The sequence below is a fragment of the Oncorhynchus clarkii genome, chromosome 4, assembly GCF_045791955.1.
Source record: "Oncorhynchus clarkii lewisi isolate Uvic-CL-2024 chromosome 4, UVic_Ocla_1.0, whole genome shotgun sequence".
NCBI classification, from domain to species: Eukaryota; Metazoa; Chordata; class Actinopteri; order Salmoniformes; family Salmonidae; genus Oncorhynchus; species Oncorhynchus clarkii.
The window spans coordinates 9414280-9430962 of NC_092150.1; the positions used below are offsets into that span (position 1 = coordinate 9414280).

Consider the following 16683-nt stretch of genomic DNA (forward strand, 5'->3'; position numbering starts at 1 on the left):
AACATTTGATTTGGATTTGATTTGCTGTAAAATATTCTCTCATAAGGCTGCCGAGTGGGTGTGGTATACGGACAATATTCCATGGCTAAGGGCTGTTCTTACCCATGACGCAAAGCAGAGTGCCTGCATACAGCTCTTTGCCGTGGTATATTGGCCATATACCACCACTGTATGCTGCAGCATAAATGATGTAATATGCCAGGGAGATATGTACATACAGTAGCTAAGAAAGTAATACTAGGTGTATGTTGTGTAGTCAGCTATTAGTAGCCCATATGCCTCACCCTAATAAGTCGGTCCCTTTCCCCCTCATAACTTAGCCTACTGTTCTGACTTGGTGGTGCAGATGTAGTCTATAGCCTGTTTTTGAGAAATGTCATCATCTAATATTGTAAGAGGTGTCATTGTCTGCTTATATGCCCCCTTTATTTATCCTATTGTTCTGACCTGGTGTAAAGGGAGAAGAATACTGAAAGAACGGCCCATCTTCTGAATTCTGTCACTGTACATTACAAAAGTATTGACAAAAAAATAGTTTTATTGACTATGTCCGTCTTAGCTCATGAATGTATTAATCTAAATTACGGATTGCCTCTTATCCGCTCATCATTCCCTTATGCCATAGTTTGTACATCTCAATTGGTTATAAGCCTATTACTCATATAAGTCTATTTCATTACTCTTATTCATAATTTCAGGAAATGTTGGAATTATTTAATTATTTTGCTTAATTTGTGTGTTATATTAAGCTCATGTGCTTTTCTTGAGGAGGAAGGGGTACGATATAAATGTTGTTGGGTCTGTAACCATGTAGGCCAAAGAAAGGTCTCTTCCCATTCAAATATTTTTAATAGACATGTGATTCCAGTTGATATCGCGAGGGTTGTTTTGTTTACGCATGACGTATATTGTCTATAAAAGTGGATCTTCATGATTGTATTGTCCTTCCTTTTGAGACCACATGGGCCTAATAAAATACTTCAAATGGTAAGCTAACCGCTGACTCTGGGTCTCTGTCTTTCTCCCTCTGTGTGGTGACTTAAAGAAGAGTAAAGTTAAGGCCACAACATCTTGCTGAATGTATCTGAATTTCTGTCGGTGTCCGTTATGTAAGTGTTGAACAAATAGGCCTACCTCATCGCAGCTCGTTTGTTTGAATTTGCTTATACTTAATTATAATAGAACAACCATTATGAATTTACTGAACATAAATGTAATAATGTTTGTGTATGGTTCAAAGGTCAAAACTCATGTCGAGGTTCATTATTATTGAAGGAGAATGCGGTTCTTCTCGACTCGCACAAATCCACAAGGAGTCAGTAGAAACCACATTTGTTTAAGCAAGTCAGCCATAATCAGCTATGGTTTTTAAAAAGGCAGTAAATGAGGCTGAAAGAACTGTTTCGCTGCCAGACAAGGCTCCATTGATGTGTGGCATGTGTAGCGGTGGTAAGGATCTACTCCATGGTGCTGAAAAGAAAGCTCTGCTGTTGGGACAGCTTTATGTAGGCCATAACAGTTTGTGGGCACCGTTTGTCACCGTTACAGGGCAATTCATGTATTCTTTAGTGTTGTGCTGTGGCTTTGCAGGCATGCATAAAAAAATGGAGTTTGCCAAAACAAGATTTACATGCTAAAATCGCCACTGAGGGGAAGGACGTGGATCAGAAAACCAGTAAGTAAGTATATGGTGTGACCACCATTTGCCTCATGCAAAGCGACATCTCCTTCACTTAGGCGAGCTGTTGATTGTGGCCTATGGAATGTTGTCCTACTCCTCTTCAATGGCTGTGTGAAGTTGCTGGATATTGGCGGGAACCAGAACACGCTGTCGTACACATCGATCCAGAGCATCCCAAACATGGGTGGCATGTCTGGTAAGGATGCAGGCCATGGAAGAACTTGGGACATTTTTAGCTACCAGGTATTGTATACAGATTCTTCCGACATGGGGCTGTGCATTATCATGCTGAAAACTTGAGGTGATGGTGGCGGATGAATGGCACGACAATGGGCCTCAAGATCTCATCATGGTATCTCTGTGCATTGAATTGCCATCGATGAAATGCAATTGTTTTCGTTGTACAAAGCTTATGCCTGTCCGTACCATAACCCCACCGCCACCACAGGGAACTCTGTTCACAATGTTGACATCAGCAAACTGTTTGCCCACATGACGCCATACATGCTGTCTGCCATCTGCCTGGTACAGTTGAACCCGGGATTCATCCGTGAAACGCACACTTCTCCAGCGTGCCAATGGTCATCGAAGGAGAGCATTTTCCCACTAAAGTCAGTTACGACGCCAAACTGAAGTCAGGCAAGACCCTGGTGAGAACGACGAGCACACAGATGAGCTTCTCGAAGACGGTTTCTGACAGTTTGTGCATACATTCTTCGGCTCTGCAAACCCACATTTTCATCAGCTGTCTGAGTGGCTGGTCTCAGACGATCCCACAGTTGAAGAAGCCAGATGTGGAGGTCCTGAGCTGGCGTGTTTGCACATTGTCTGCGGTTGTGAAGCCTGTTGGACATACTTTTCAATGGTAGAGAAATTAACATTAAATTATCTGACAACAGCTCTGATGGACATTCCTGCAGTCAGCATGCCAATTGCACACTCCCTCAAAACTTGAGACATATGTGGCACTGTGTTGTGTGACATAACTGCACATTTTAGAGTTGCCTTTTATTGTCCCCAGCACAAGGTGCACCTGTGTAATGATCATGCTGTTTAATCAGCTTCTTGATATGCCACACCTGTCAGGTAGATGGATTATCTTGGCAAAGAAGAAATGCTCACTAACAGGGATGTAAACACATTTGTGCACAACATTGAGAGAAATAAGCTTTTTGTGCATATGGAACTGGGATCTTTTATTTCAGCTCATGAAACATGAGACCAATACTTTACATGTTGCGTTTATATTTTTGTTCAGTGTAATTTTACATTTACTATGTTATGTCTTGTCTGAGACCAGGCTGCGGGTCACAGGTCTACTGTTAAAGTCTGTGGAAGTCTTCACAAAGTGGACTTTATTAGAAACAATCATTTCTGGTAATCTGTTTTGAAATGCATCTCAGGGTGATGAGTTAGTGGCCAGACTGATGTTATTGACACATTGAATCAAATGTATACTTTCCAGAAAATATATTTTCTATTAGTTAAAGAGTATTACACATACATTTTCTCCTAAAGCCGCTCATTTATGATGTTGCTTTAATTTTGTATGGAGTAATTTGCTCCTGATGAATAATTGATTGTCCCAGATCATCCTGTGCTTAAAGCCTACACGTTCAGCCTTAAAGCTTATGACTAAAATACGTTTTTCAATCAGAATTCTTTGCATCTCTTAGTTGTACACGTACCACAAAAATCTCAGCAGGCAACTTAAGAAGTCCACTATCACGCAATACTTAAAAAATGCCCACTGTTACACTCGTACCTTGTTGTCTGTCCAGTGCAGTTGAGGCATTAGAAGTTGTGGGCGCGTTCCAGTGGATCAGTTTTTATGAAGTCGGTGCAAATTGGTTAGACATCTCTTCAACCAGTTAATTGTACACATTTATTTAAAAATTATAAAGAACAACTTTAATCAACAATGGCAGCTCAAGATTCACAACAGTGTTTAGTTTGTTAAAATAGAGACCTTGAAAATGTTTTCTGTTGAAAAATAAAAAACTTAAGTAAAGTATAATTATTGATTATGTTGGCCTAGATCGGCGGCGCACAATTGGCACAGCGTCGTCCGGGTTAGAATTTGGCCAGGGTAGGCCGTCATTGTAAATAAGAATGTGTTCTTAACCGACTTGCCTGGGTAAATAAAGGTTAAATATAAAAAATAAAATAAAAAATAAATACAAAAATCTCTCTCTGGTACAAACAATATATTTTGAAAAAATGTCCTTTGTCTGGGCTCTGTCCATTTTATTGCCAAAAACCATGTACAACAAACTACAACGTGTTTCAAACCTGATATGAAGTTTTACCACATCACACACCATTAGAGCTTTGTTAACAGACATATGACAGTAGTTGTCATGTATCAGAAAAAATCATAAATTACATTTCTTAGAAATTAAAGAGATTTCACTGAAAATTAAAGTTTGTCATACGTTTTCAGACTTGAAAAGAAGAATGACAACATCCCAGTACCCAGAGTTTGTACTGGTAACCCGTGTTATCGTTTGTGTATTATTATTTCTCTATATTGTTCGGAAGGTCCTGTAAGTAAGAATTTCACTGTTGTTTACGAAGCACGTGACAAATGAAATTAGATTTGAATCCCAAATGAATGGACATTTTTACATGTAACCTTTATTTAGCTAGGCAAGTCAGTTTTAATAACAAATTCTTACTTACAATGACAGCCAACCGGGGAACAGTGGGTTAACTGCCTTGTTCAGGGGCAGAACGACAGATTTTTACCTTGTCAGCTCAGGGATTCAATCTTGCAACCTTACGGTTAACTAGTCCAACGCTCTAACCACTAGACTACCTGCTGAAAACCATCTAATTTCCTGGTTTGATTTGGTTGCTTATCTTTTCCATTAATTTGGGGGTGAAGGCAAATAACTTAATCTACACAACATATGTTGTGGGATGTGATTTATCTTCAGACTTCTTCAGTTCTGAAAATGTCTAACTTGGACTTGAGAGTGTAACGTTTGTAAAAAGGGCGTAATAAATAGTTGATTGGAATTTGATAACGTGATAGCGTTCCGTAAAAATGGCCATTGAACAGATTCCCAGATTTCAGACTGTAGCAAGAGCCGTGACCTGAGGGGTGTCCTCTTAACATAGTCGCTACCTTCCAACAACACATTTTACACAACGTGCATTATTATGTGTTCTCAGTCATTGGCAATATTTACTCTGTGAGTTCGCAGATGTCTCTTCAGACTTGCTGCTAACTTCAAGTAAGTTCCACACAAATGACATTGAACTCCTTCCCCCGTATGAGTCCTCATATGCACTGTCAGGTTTCCCTTGAGGTTGAAGCGTCTGCCACATTCGTTGCAGCAGTGTGGTTTCTCCTGTGTGTGAGTCATCATGTGCTTTGTCAGGCTTCCCTTCTCGCCGAAGCACTTGCCACATTCTTTGCACTGAAATGGTTTCTCCCCAGTGTGAGTCCTCGTATGCTTTATCAAGTCTGACTCGCAGTAGAAAGCCTTGTCACATTCTTTGCACGGATGCGATTTTTCCCCCGTGTGATTTTGCCTATGCAGTTTCAGACGACCTTTTGTCGACAAGCATTTCCCACACAAATCACATTTAAAAATCAGCCCTGTATGCAGATTAACCATGTGATTTTTCAGGCTTTCCTTGTGAAAGAAACGTTTGCCACAGACCGCGCAGCGATGTGGTCTCTCCACTGTGTGAATCTTCATGTGTCGGGTCAGGTATCGGTTTAAGGCGAAACACTGGCCACATGTATCGCACATGTATGGTCTGTCTTCACTGTGCCGTAACTGCCGGTGCCTTTCCAGACCACTTGCTGTCGCAAAGTATTTTACGCACACATCACACTTCGGATCCGTCAACTCACTGGTTTCTTTTCTTGGCCGTCCTCGTCGTCTCTTTGACCCCGACAGAGGTATTCTCTTCTCCACTCTATGCACTTTTCCGCCATTACTTTCATCATTGTCACTTTCCGGATTTACTTCCGAGGGGGGCTGATAGTCACTGGTTGATTCTGATTCTCTGTTGCCGTCAGATTCTTTTTGGTTCTCTACCGTTATGATGTTGAAAGAGTTCCAAGTAGACTCTTCGGTATCAGACTCCACTGGCCCCAGATAGGAGCTCCACTCCTGCTGCCCAGAGTTAACCTTCTCTTCAGAGACAGTGAGCCGCTGGTGGTCTGGAGGAAAGGAGAAAGGATGAAATTTGATGAAAACTTAAAACGCTGAAAAGAGACAAGAAATAGGGCTCTACCTCTATTTCCTGTCTTGTTGTGTCAGATGTAAGTGAAGTTACATAAAATATGTATTTGAAAACCAGCTATAGGCTAAGGCTAACAAAGGCTGAGTACTGAGGCTAACTGAGTATGGTGGCAATCCAACAGTTGGCTTTTGCTTGTGAATTTTTTATTCATTGGACTGAACACGCATGATGCGTCCCAGTAAATAGCCCAGGTATTATCAACTTCACATCGCCTACCTTACCTAATAAATCAGACTTTTAAACACATTCTTCATATACAGTCTGAAACTAATGACTGGGTAAATCCATATGAATTCAATCGCTTTTTGACAGTGTACCTTTTGATTTAAACAACAAAAACTTTCCATACATGTTTGTCCACGGAAAGAAGTGGCAAAACATTGTCGAAACATTCAGGAGATCAAGGTGCTCGAAGTTGACCCATTTTGCATACCCCACCATAGCATGAGACATCCATGTCTTCTTCACTGGAATAGATACAAAGATACAGGCGTCCTTCCAAACTCAGTTGCCGCAGAGGAAGGAAACCGCTGAGGGATTTCACCATGAGACCAATTGTGACTTTAAAACAGTTACAGAGTTTAATGGCTGTGATAAGAGAAAACAGAGGATGGATCCCCAACATTGTAGTTACTTCACAATACTAACCAAATTGACCAACCTGGTCTCAAAACATTTCATATGATTCTGTATGTAAATGAGAGAAACAGCATGTTGCGTTTGGTATGGTTACAGATGGCCACTTAAGACCAAAAAAACAAAAAAAAAGTGTTTGGTCGGGGTGGATCTGTGGGCATACAACGCGAACGTCTAGCAACTCAAAGATTGTCAGTTCAAATCTCATCACAGACAATTTAGCATTTTTGCTACTTTTCAACTACTTATTCGTGAAGTATTCAGACCCCTTCCCTTTTTTCCACATTTTGTTAAATTACAGCATTGTTCTAAAATGGATTCAACAAAAAAATAATCCTCATCAATCTAGACACAATACCCTATAAAGACAAACCAAAAACTGTTTATGAAAAACAAATAAATAATTAAAAATATATATTTTTTTATAGAGACCTTGGTGATTGTGTGAGTGTAATCAGATTGAAAACATTAGGAAATGTTATTGACATTGAACATTGACATTGACATTATTGACATTGAACAGATTATATAGCCTACTAAGCAGATGTGTACCAAATTGTGTTTAATTTGTAGCATAGGCCTATGAATTGGGCTGATATGTTCTGTTGTGCTGACTATTAGCTGAGAAAAACAAATAGGAGTTCCCATACCTGGAATAAATCAAATTTACTTTCACCCCTGAAAATACAGTTGAATCACGTTTTTGGTTGCACTGGGCCTTTAACCATTTTAAACGTCAACTCAATAGGGTGCTGTCAGTTGGACGTCCCAAGGATATCGGATTACTTTTAGTCAGTAGCTAGATAACTATGTGACTAAGTGATGTATTACGCAAAGCCTCTCAAATCAAATGACACAAATTAGACTACAATGTAAAATGAATGTCAAATAGAGAGACGTAGTCACAAACCTGCTAATCTATGCAACTTTATCTCTGGTTTGAAAACCAAATCCAGCAGTCTTCGTAGACGTGCATTCGCCCGTTCCAAACGGGATATTTCTTCCTGATACTCTGCGATCGTTTTTTTAACTACTACAGATATCTCCAAAGGAACTGCTGTTAATTTTTCGTTGAGAAACACATTGAGATGCTGAAGTTTAGACATTTTTGGGAGCAAAGGGATTAGTGGGAGAATGTATAATTATTTTCTATTCAAGTGTCACTATAACTACGGGTTTGAGAAACAGGAAATTACGTTTTCTTATTTGCATTTGTTTGGCGGATCGCAACAAACTGGAAAGTTGCACACACCGCCGCTTACTGTACTGGAGTGTGAGTCCGGTCACGGTCTACCTACACAACTATAGTATGTTACCAAAACCTTTATAAATCCATACAAACCTCACCCCCCCTACCCCAAACCCCATCCAACCTGCCTGACCCATCAAACAAACCCTCCCTACCTAAATCACACAGTTCACAATATAATAAACATGTCCAACAGTTTCCTCTACCATACACCCATCACCAGTGTTTAATTTGAGCCGGATCCTGTACACATCTCCGTATTGGAATATTTCGTTCCGGAACCTAATTTGGCCGGATCCGGTACCTCTCGTGGCATGAACAATAATTGGCACTTTTTGCAACGTAAAGATTATAATTAAAGCGATTAAAGTTAATTATATTGGCCTCTTCGTTAATTGTTCCCCCGGACCTGATATTCTAAAAGTTGATTCGGGTTGAGTCGGCCCGGCGCGCCTGCTCTCACACAGAACTAGAATGAGATTCACTTTCAATTATCTCTCGTCCTCTCTCTGCTCTGACAGACATGAGCCTGCAACTCTAATCTCTCCAGCGTTGCACCTTTCGGTTACTGGCTCAACGCTCTTATCCACTAGGCTACATGTCGCCGATTGCATGGCTGTGTGCTTGATTTTATACACCTGTCAGCAACGAGTGTGGCTGAAATAACCGAAACAACACTAATTTGAAGGGCTGTCCACATACTTGTCTATGTATAGTATATAATATTTTGTTTTCTAACCATGGAATTAGTCCACTGTGCCACCAGGATGGAGTTAGAGTTTCATGTTTTTTTACGCATATAAAGCTATTTATTTTAGTCTATTCAAATAGTGTCTCCTGACCCCTCCTGTCTCAGCCTCCAGTATTTATGCTGCAGTAGTTTATGTGTCGGGGGGCTAGGGTCAGTTTGTTATATCTGGAGTACTTCTCCTGTCCTATTCGGTGTCCTGTGTGAATTTAAGTGTGCGTTCTCTAATTCTCTCTTTCTCTCTCTCGGAGGACCTGAGCCCTAGGACCATGCCCCAGGACTACCTGGCATGATGACTCCTTGCTGTCACCAGTCCACCTGGCCGTGCTGCTGCTCCAGTTTCTTTCAACTGTTCTGCCTTATTATTATTCGACCATGCTGGTCATTTATGAACATTTGAACATCTTGGCCATGTTCTGTTATAATCTCCACCCGGCACAGCCAGAAGAGGACTGGCCATCCCACATATGCTCTCTCTAATTCTCTCTTTCTTTCTCTCTCTCGGAGGACCTGAGCCCTAGGACCATGCCCCAGGAATACCTGACATGATGACTCCTTGCTGTCCCCAGTCCACCTGACTGTGCTGCTGCTCCAGTTTCAACTGTTCTGCCTTATTATTATTCGACCATGCTGGTCATTTATGAACATTTGAACATCTTGACCATGTTCTGTTATAATCTCCACCCGGCACAGCCAGAAGAGGACTGGCCACCCCACATAGCCTGGTTCCTCTCTAGGTTTCTTCCTAGGTTTTGGCCTTTCTAGGGAGTTTTTCCTAGCCACCGTGTTTCTACACCTGCATTGCTTGCTGTTTGGGGTTTTAGGCTGGGTTTCTGTACAGCACTTTGAGATATCAGCTGATGTACGAAGGGCTATATAAATAAATTTGATTTGAAATAGACCCCATTTCAGGGGAAACAAACACTCATTAAGATCAGGTATGGTCAATTAGTGGGCGTGGCCAACACACCTGAAAACGCGTAACAAGATTGAGGACAGAGAGGGTTTTGTTGATACTGAGAACGTAATTGATGTGTGTTTTTAAATAATATTCTTAAAACTAAAGTTTTCTTAACGTTATCGGGAAATATGAAAACATAACTTCAAATAGAACCACGCGGAAATGTTATGCTGATGTATGGAAATTCCCTCAGAACGATGTTGTTTCTTAACATTCTTGGAACAATTTGAGAACATGACTTTAAATAGAACCCTGAGATAACTTGTAGGAAACGTTATGCTGAAGCACTAAAATTACACAGAACGTTGTTTCTTAATGTTCTCTGAACTACTTGAGAACATTCCCAATGTCAAACCAGTTGGACAATGTTCTAGAAAATGTACAAAATTGAAATGAAATGTAACCATGTTTGAACTTTTAGGAAACGTTCTGTTAAAGTAATTTAAGTTCCTTAAATATGCTGAGAATGTTCCAGCACCAAGCAACTATCTTGCACCATTCCCAGAAAGTTGTGGAAAGGTTGTATGCAAAATAACCATATGACGACCAAGCTCAAAGAAACATATATTCTCAGAACAATATGTGCTTGCTGGGAAATTTCTTATTTTCAAATATTTGAATACAAACTGATGTTCCAATGTCAGTTTAGGTTTGTGTGACGCCGATAAAAATATATGGTATCAGATTTTATGTATAGAACATGTTTGGGAGTCCTCGAACGATTTCCATTGGGAATTGTTTATGCCTGTTGCCGCCAGCAGGGGGCGTAGAAGGAATACCAAGTGGGATACGTTACAAAATTGTATTTTTAACAGTAAAAGACGAATGCTCCAAAGGGTGTTATTGAACAAAACTTTCCATACAAATTTGCCCATGTTAGAAGTGGTCAGAAAGTACGTTTTTGGACCTGAATGTCAAAACATTTAGGAGATAGAGGTGCTCAAAGTTGACTCATTTTGCATACCTGACCCTAACATGAGACATCCATGTCTTCATCACTTCAATTTGAAAAAGTTTACAAAAAGGGTTGCCAAACTATTTGATAATTTCTTGAAAAAAAAAAAACTGTTTTCATAACAAGTATGTCGTTTTTTAACCTTTATTATATTGTCTAAAAACGTGTGGAATCAGATGTTTTTTTCCATTTTTGCATATGTTGTAGCTTTGGCCCTATTTTACATAATCTGAGGTGTTACTGTTGTGCCCTCCATTGGATGAGACACAGCGTGCTCTTGAATACAGGGTGGATGTCATGTTTTGGCTGGTAAATGTATTAAAAGGGGAATAAAATGGACATTTCACATTTCAAATGGTAGCATAAAGATGGTTGGTCCACACATCAGAGAGTTTTGACTTGAATGGGAATATCAGCTGTTTAAAATTATACTATCAATATTCAATAGGAAACGTATTGTAATTGATGAAATATACTTACGTATTAAAAGTAAAAGTATAAATCATTTAAAAAACAGCACCATTTTCTTGTTTTTAAAATGTAAGGATAGCCAGGGGTACACTCCAACACTCAAACATTATTTACAAAAGATGCGTTTGTGTTTAGTGAGTCCGCCAGGCCAGAGTTCTCTTGATAAGTGCGAGAATTTGATCATTTTCCTGTCCTGCAAAACATTCAAAAGTACTTTTGGTTGGCAGGGATAATGTCTGGAGTAAAAAGTGCAATTTTTTTTATTTTTTAGGAATGCAGTAAAGTAAAAGTTGTCAAAAATATAAATAGTAAATTGAACAGATAACCCAAAAAACGACTTAAGTACTTTACACCACTGATTAAACCCGATCAAACGGGATTTCTAAAAAACATGTACTCATCGGATAATGTCAGATGACCGTTTGATGTTATCAACCATGTAAAGGAGCACAAGACTGCTTCTATACTGTTGATGCTGATGCTGAGAAGGCGTTCGACAGAGTGGAATGGAATTTCCTATTCTCTGTTTTGCAAAAATGTAATATGGATGCTAATTTCAACAAATGGGTCAAAGTGATTTATTACCAGTCCCAGAGTTATGGTCTCCAACCAAAGGTTTAAGTTCCCAAGAATTTCCCCTGAGTAGAGGAACCCGGCAAGGCTGTCCTCTGTCTCCTCTTCTCTTCTCAATGGAGGAGTCCATACGTTCTAATGAGACTAGAGGTCCTGTTATTGCAGTTATTACAGGAACATAAACAGATTATATTATTATTGCATGTTGTCAATCCATTCCACATATCGTTGATAGTATTGTATGTTGTCAGAAGTTGTAGAATGAATAACCACATCTATATCTATCAAAGGAATAATTGCTAAAATGTAGTGTACATTATCAAGACAATGTGAATCTGCCTTTATCCCTCTTCAAAGGATGTGGGAAAACGATTTAGGTATGGAATTTGATGAGGAGGCATGGCTTGAGATCTGTAATAAGATGCACTATGCACTTACTAGTTTCATATGTTTCAGGAAACTAACTACAAATTCATGTTCAAGTTTTATTTGACTCCTGTTCAATTAAATCGTATGTTCCCAGACACCTCACCAAATTTTCCCAAAATGTTGGACCGAAAAAGGAACCTTTTTACACCTATTTTGGCAATGCGGCAGGGTAGTGGTTAGAGTGTTGGACTAGTAACCAGAAGGTTGCAAGTTCAAATCCCCGAGCTGACAAGGTACAAATCCGTCATTGAAAATAAGAATTTGTTCTTAACTGACTTGCCTAGTAAAATAAACATGCAATATGCATAAGATGTTGTCTGGGTTTGGCTGGGGTAGGCTGTCATTGTAAATAAGAATTTGTTCTTAACTGACTTAAATAATCAAATGAGGTGACAGAACAGCACCTTTTATTTGAGTGTATTTTCATAGATATCTGTTTTACTGTTTAGAAATTTACCCGCCATTTGAAGATCAAGCTTGTGACTTTATAAAACTTTTGGGATATATATATATAACAGCTTATTTTGGTTGTGTTTCAGATGACTTTGAATGAATTCAGAGGTCGTTTTAACGTTTTTGCATGCAGAAAAAAGATAAAACACGTATGAAATATCTTGCTGCATGTTATAAACACAGATCTGAAATGCTTGGTATTGTAATTTTTTCAGCATCAGACTCATTTTGCGCTACTGGAATTCGTAATAATTTACGTCAATTGACAGTTGATAGTAGGATCGGATGATAGGCTTCAGGCAGCTCATGATCGAAAAAAACGGAAGTGTTTTAATATAGAAAAATACCTCCCTGCACTTTCTCATGCCATCTCTGTGCCCGTGCGTCCTCAATTTGCAGCGGGCAGCCACGAGCCTCGTTACTGTCACTCAGCCAGAATGCCCATCCGTTTTATATTTTCCCCCTACCCTTGCCCCACTTGTTAGATACTATGCACGTTGACAGCAAACATCCTCGCCATGTGATTTATCTGATCAGACCTAAAACATGCAAGGAAAAGTTATCGGGTGAAATTATGAAGCGAGTGGACAGAAATACTGTTTCTCTCTATCCAATCAGAGCAGCAGGATCTACGTACAGCCCGGCCTTCTCTTTACAGACAGGCAAACTAGCCAGTTGAGTTATTTAGACCACGTAGAACCTTGCACATGACTGATTGACATGAGAAAGATACTTGATGGCTCCTGAAAATTTTATTTTTCTTCCGATCTCAGATAATTACAAAAAAGTACTTGGATTATAATCGTATCCTGAAAATAGCACATATCCCTTAGATACTCGTTTTGGCCGAACAGGATTTACAAACCGGCATGCTGACAGCTCTGACTGACGTGAGGTACTTTTCTCGGTGTAGCCAGTAAAATGCAAGGTTAACTTCCAACAAAACATTAGGAAATGTAGATGTCTCGATTCTTTCTATGATAAATATTAGAAATATGGCCACCATGCATCGTTTAAAAAAAAATTATGCATGCCAGCAAAGCCACTACACAACACAACAATAAACAATACATTAATTGCACTATATTGGTGACAATCGATGCCCACAAATTGTTAGGGCCTACATAAAGCTGTCCCGACAGCACCATGGCATGAATCCTTACCACTGCTACACCTGGCTATCAGCGGAGCCTTGTCTGGCAGAGAAACAGTTAATTCAGCCTCATTTACTACCTTTAAAAAAAACATAGCTGATATGGTTGACTTGCTTAAACAAATGTGGTTTCTAATTACAATTGAGATGTACAAACTATGGCATAATGGGACGACGGACAGATAAGAGGCAATCTGTAATTTCAATGAAAACATTAATGAGCGAGCTAAGACGGATGTAGTTAATAAAACTATTTGCTTAGCCCATTTGAAATTTACAGCAACAGAATTCAGAACATGGGCTGTTCTTACCGTATTCTCCCTGTACACCGAGTCAGAATCGTAGTATAAATAAAGGGGGCATATAAGCAGACAATGAAAGCTTTTACAATATTAGATGATTACATTTCTCTAAAACAGGCTATAGGCTACATGTGCACCACCAGGTCAGAACAGTTGGCTAAGTTATGAGGGGGAAAGGGACCGACTTTGGGGAGGCACATGGGTTACTAATAGCTTACTACACAACATACACTTAGTATTACTTTCTTACCTACAGTATACATATCTCCCTGACATATTACATTTTATGCAGCAGCATACAATACATGTTTGGACTCACCTTGTTGTGATGTGCTCACCACAGGAAGGTGGAGCGGTGGTCCTTGTGGGCAAATTTTGTCATCTAATTTGTCATCAAAGTCTGGCATTCTCTGGATTTATGGTTCTTTCAAGACTACTGAGAACTCTGAAAAAAAACCAAGTTGAATCAGGACATCAGTGATCTTCAGGTCGGAGCTCTAGAAAGAGGCCTGAGTTCCCTCTTAGAAAAGAGACCCTTAAACCCAGACTTGGACCACACACCCACTCTACTGAATACCAGGCTAGTGATTGCTATGCCACGCTTGCAGTTAGCCACTGACTCCTTCCAAACCACTCATTGTTGAATTTGCGATTTCAACTTGTTGTGTAATGTTTATGTCCAATGGCTGATACGATTTATCTACATTGTCTTTTCATGTGACAAGGATTGAAAAGTAGATTGTTGACTTGATTCATGACGATGACTGTTTGTCTAGCTTGCTAGCTACGATTTTGAAAGTCTGACGTGGACATTATCAGTCCAATTAAAGCTACTGTAGATATAACGTGATTTGACGTCATTTTACATGTGGCCAATGACATTGAGCCTTCTTGGATGGGCACTTCTAATGCAACTCTATGGCAGCACCCAAGGGACTTGAACTTTCGAGCTCTCCTCGTAGATTAGAGAACATTACCAACCCCTACGCTCCATATTGTCTGCTGGCTGCCCCACCACCACAGAAAGCACTGAGCTAGGCTGAAACACCTGCATTTTGGAGTGGCCATACTTAAGAAAGCAAAAAAGAGACCATGTGTGTATGCGGCTTTATCAACTCAATTATTATAATTGTTTTACATTGTTTGCAAACAATACAGCATGTGATACGTGCTAATGCCCAAATAACATGGAAAACAGACAACAGCTTAACATGTGGGGCTCCCCATCTCAACATTTAACGTCTCTGTTTTTGCATGTACATTGATATTTTAGTATTTAGGCAAAAAATATGAATTACTACAGTATTTACGCAACCAACTGTTTTTCTAACAACAATGTTCATTCCATTTTAATTCAGTCAATTCAGAGAAAGAAAAATCAATTCAAGAATTTAAAATCTGAACAGGTTCATCAGATCACAATCTGCTCACAATGTGTATTTCAAACGTCTACACACCTACAAACATGGGCACAATCAGGATGTGGGCACCATCAGGACAAAGGACACATGCTAGCACAAGGTATAAACGGGGCTAGAGATTCCTATCTCAATGAGACTCACCTTCGGACACATCTAAAATAAGCATGACTCAAGCAGGAGTTCTGCGAGAGCCTTTGTCGTTTACTGCCTTCTTGGCACGACTCCTGTCCTCGCCAGCCTCTCTCCCTGAGACTCCATCTGATCTCGATCTGAAACTGACCTCTTTATGTAAGAGAACAGACGGTTACATAAGTAAATATCAGAACAACCGATGATTCCACAATGCTGCACGGAACAAAAATGTCTTTTTTTAAAAAAATGAATCAGAACACAAACACATCAAATAAACAGTAGACTTAACTGTTCATGGAGACGACCTGGGGTGAGAGAAAATGTTAATTATACTCGTGTATATCAATATCCGAGCGGCCAAAACGCATCAGCACAGTGAGGGCCACCATCTGTGAAACATTAACAAAGAGGGAACTGAACATGTTGTTGTGCCGGAATGGTTCCTCCTGGCCAAAATGTCAGAGAGAGTTAGCATCAGGGTTATTGAAGCTGTGTTGTGTATCCGACTGGGAGGGTGGTGTTGCCAACAGCCAAGTGTGGGGGAATGAAAATGAAAGATGCAGTTCATGTTGCTGACGTTTTTTCGTACATCACATTTTCATCACTCTCTCTCTCCCATCTCCACGGCAACAGTATAAAAAATAGGTTGTGGGAGACGGAGGGCGAGAAATGGAGAGATGAACTGGAGTGGCCAATCTGTCACCACGACACGAGAAATGAGAAACACATCTCTCTTTCCTTCTCTCTCCCCTCTCCCCTGCTCCCTTCCTCCAGTCCTGTCCTCTGATCCATGACACAAATGTTTGTAGACTTGAATCAGCTGGTAAAATAAGAAAAAACGATTTGAGATTTGTCAACTAGTGAAGTGCATGGTAAACACAGGGTCTAGTGTGTGTGTTTTTTGTTGTTGTTGTTGAGTGAATGACATTGGCCATTTTATGTGCATGCAGTTGTCATCACTCAGAGATGGCTGGAGAACAGGAAGTGGTTTGTGTTTGGACTTCTGGATCTGTTGACGTCGTGACAATAGCAGGGTCACAACCAATTCACACAACGTTGGTATGGATTGGAAAATACCATGCATGTGTATAGACGTGTCTGCACACATAATCACACACACATGAATCAAGTGCGCGCACACACACGCACGCACGCACACACACACACACACACACACACACACAGTGTTATCCCAAGATTTAGCTCTACTGTGATTCTTTTTCGTCGCTGCACCTGCACCACACACATCAACAAAG

The 16683-nt window shown here is 40.0% G+C and overlaps 1 protein-coding gene across 2 annotated transcripts; it reads right to left on the bottom strand.

Annotated features, from left to right (window-relative positions):
• Window positions 1-2850: 2850 nt before the first annotated feature.
• On the bottom strand, window positions 2851-15841 carry LOC139406381 (zinc finger protein OZF-like). Of its 2 annotated transcripts, XM_071148917.1 has the most exons (5): window positions 15717-15841; window positions 15437-15577; window positions 14194-14319; window positions 11550-11690; window positions 2935-5861 (listed from the first exon to the last, which is right to left on the bottom strand). In XM_071148917.1, the coding sequence occupies exons 3-5, from the start codon at window positions 14279-14281 to the stop codon at window positions 4855-4857; spliced, it is 1236 nt and encodes a 411-aa protein (XP_071005018.1). In that variant the 5' UTR covers window positions 14282-14319; window positions 15437-15577; window positions 15717-15841; the 3' UTR covers window positions 2935-4854. The 2 variants fall into 2 exon arrangements, with proteins under 2 accessions (XP_071005019.1, XP_071005018.1); XM_071148918.1 differs by lacking the exons at window positions 11550-11690; window positions 14194-14319; window positions 15437-15577; window positions 15717-15841 and adding an exon at window positions 7491-7788 and having other exon boundaries at window positions 2851-5861.
• Between the last annotated feature and the right edge of the window lie 842 nt (window positions 15842-16683).

Bases quoted from the DNA above. Each gene is read 5' to 3' on its own strand.
- LOC139406381 (XM_071148917.1), bottom strand. From the start codon at position 14,281: ATGCCAGACTTTGATGACAAATTAGATGACAAAATTTGCCCACAAGGA. The intron at 11,691-14,193 runs GTGAGTCCAAAC...CTGCAATAACAG, and splicing joins GGTGAGCACATCACAACAAG to GACCTCTAGTCTCATTAGAA. The intron at 5,862-11,549 runs GTAATAAATCAC...CCTTTCCTCCAG, and splicing joins AGACCATAACTCTGGGACTG to ACCACCAGCGGCTCACTGTC.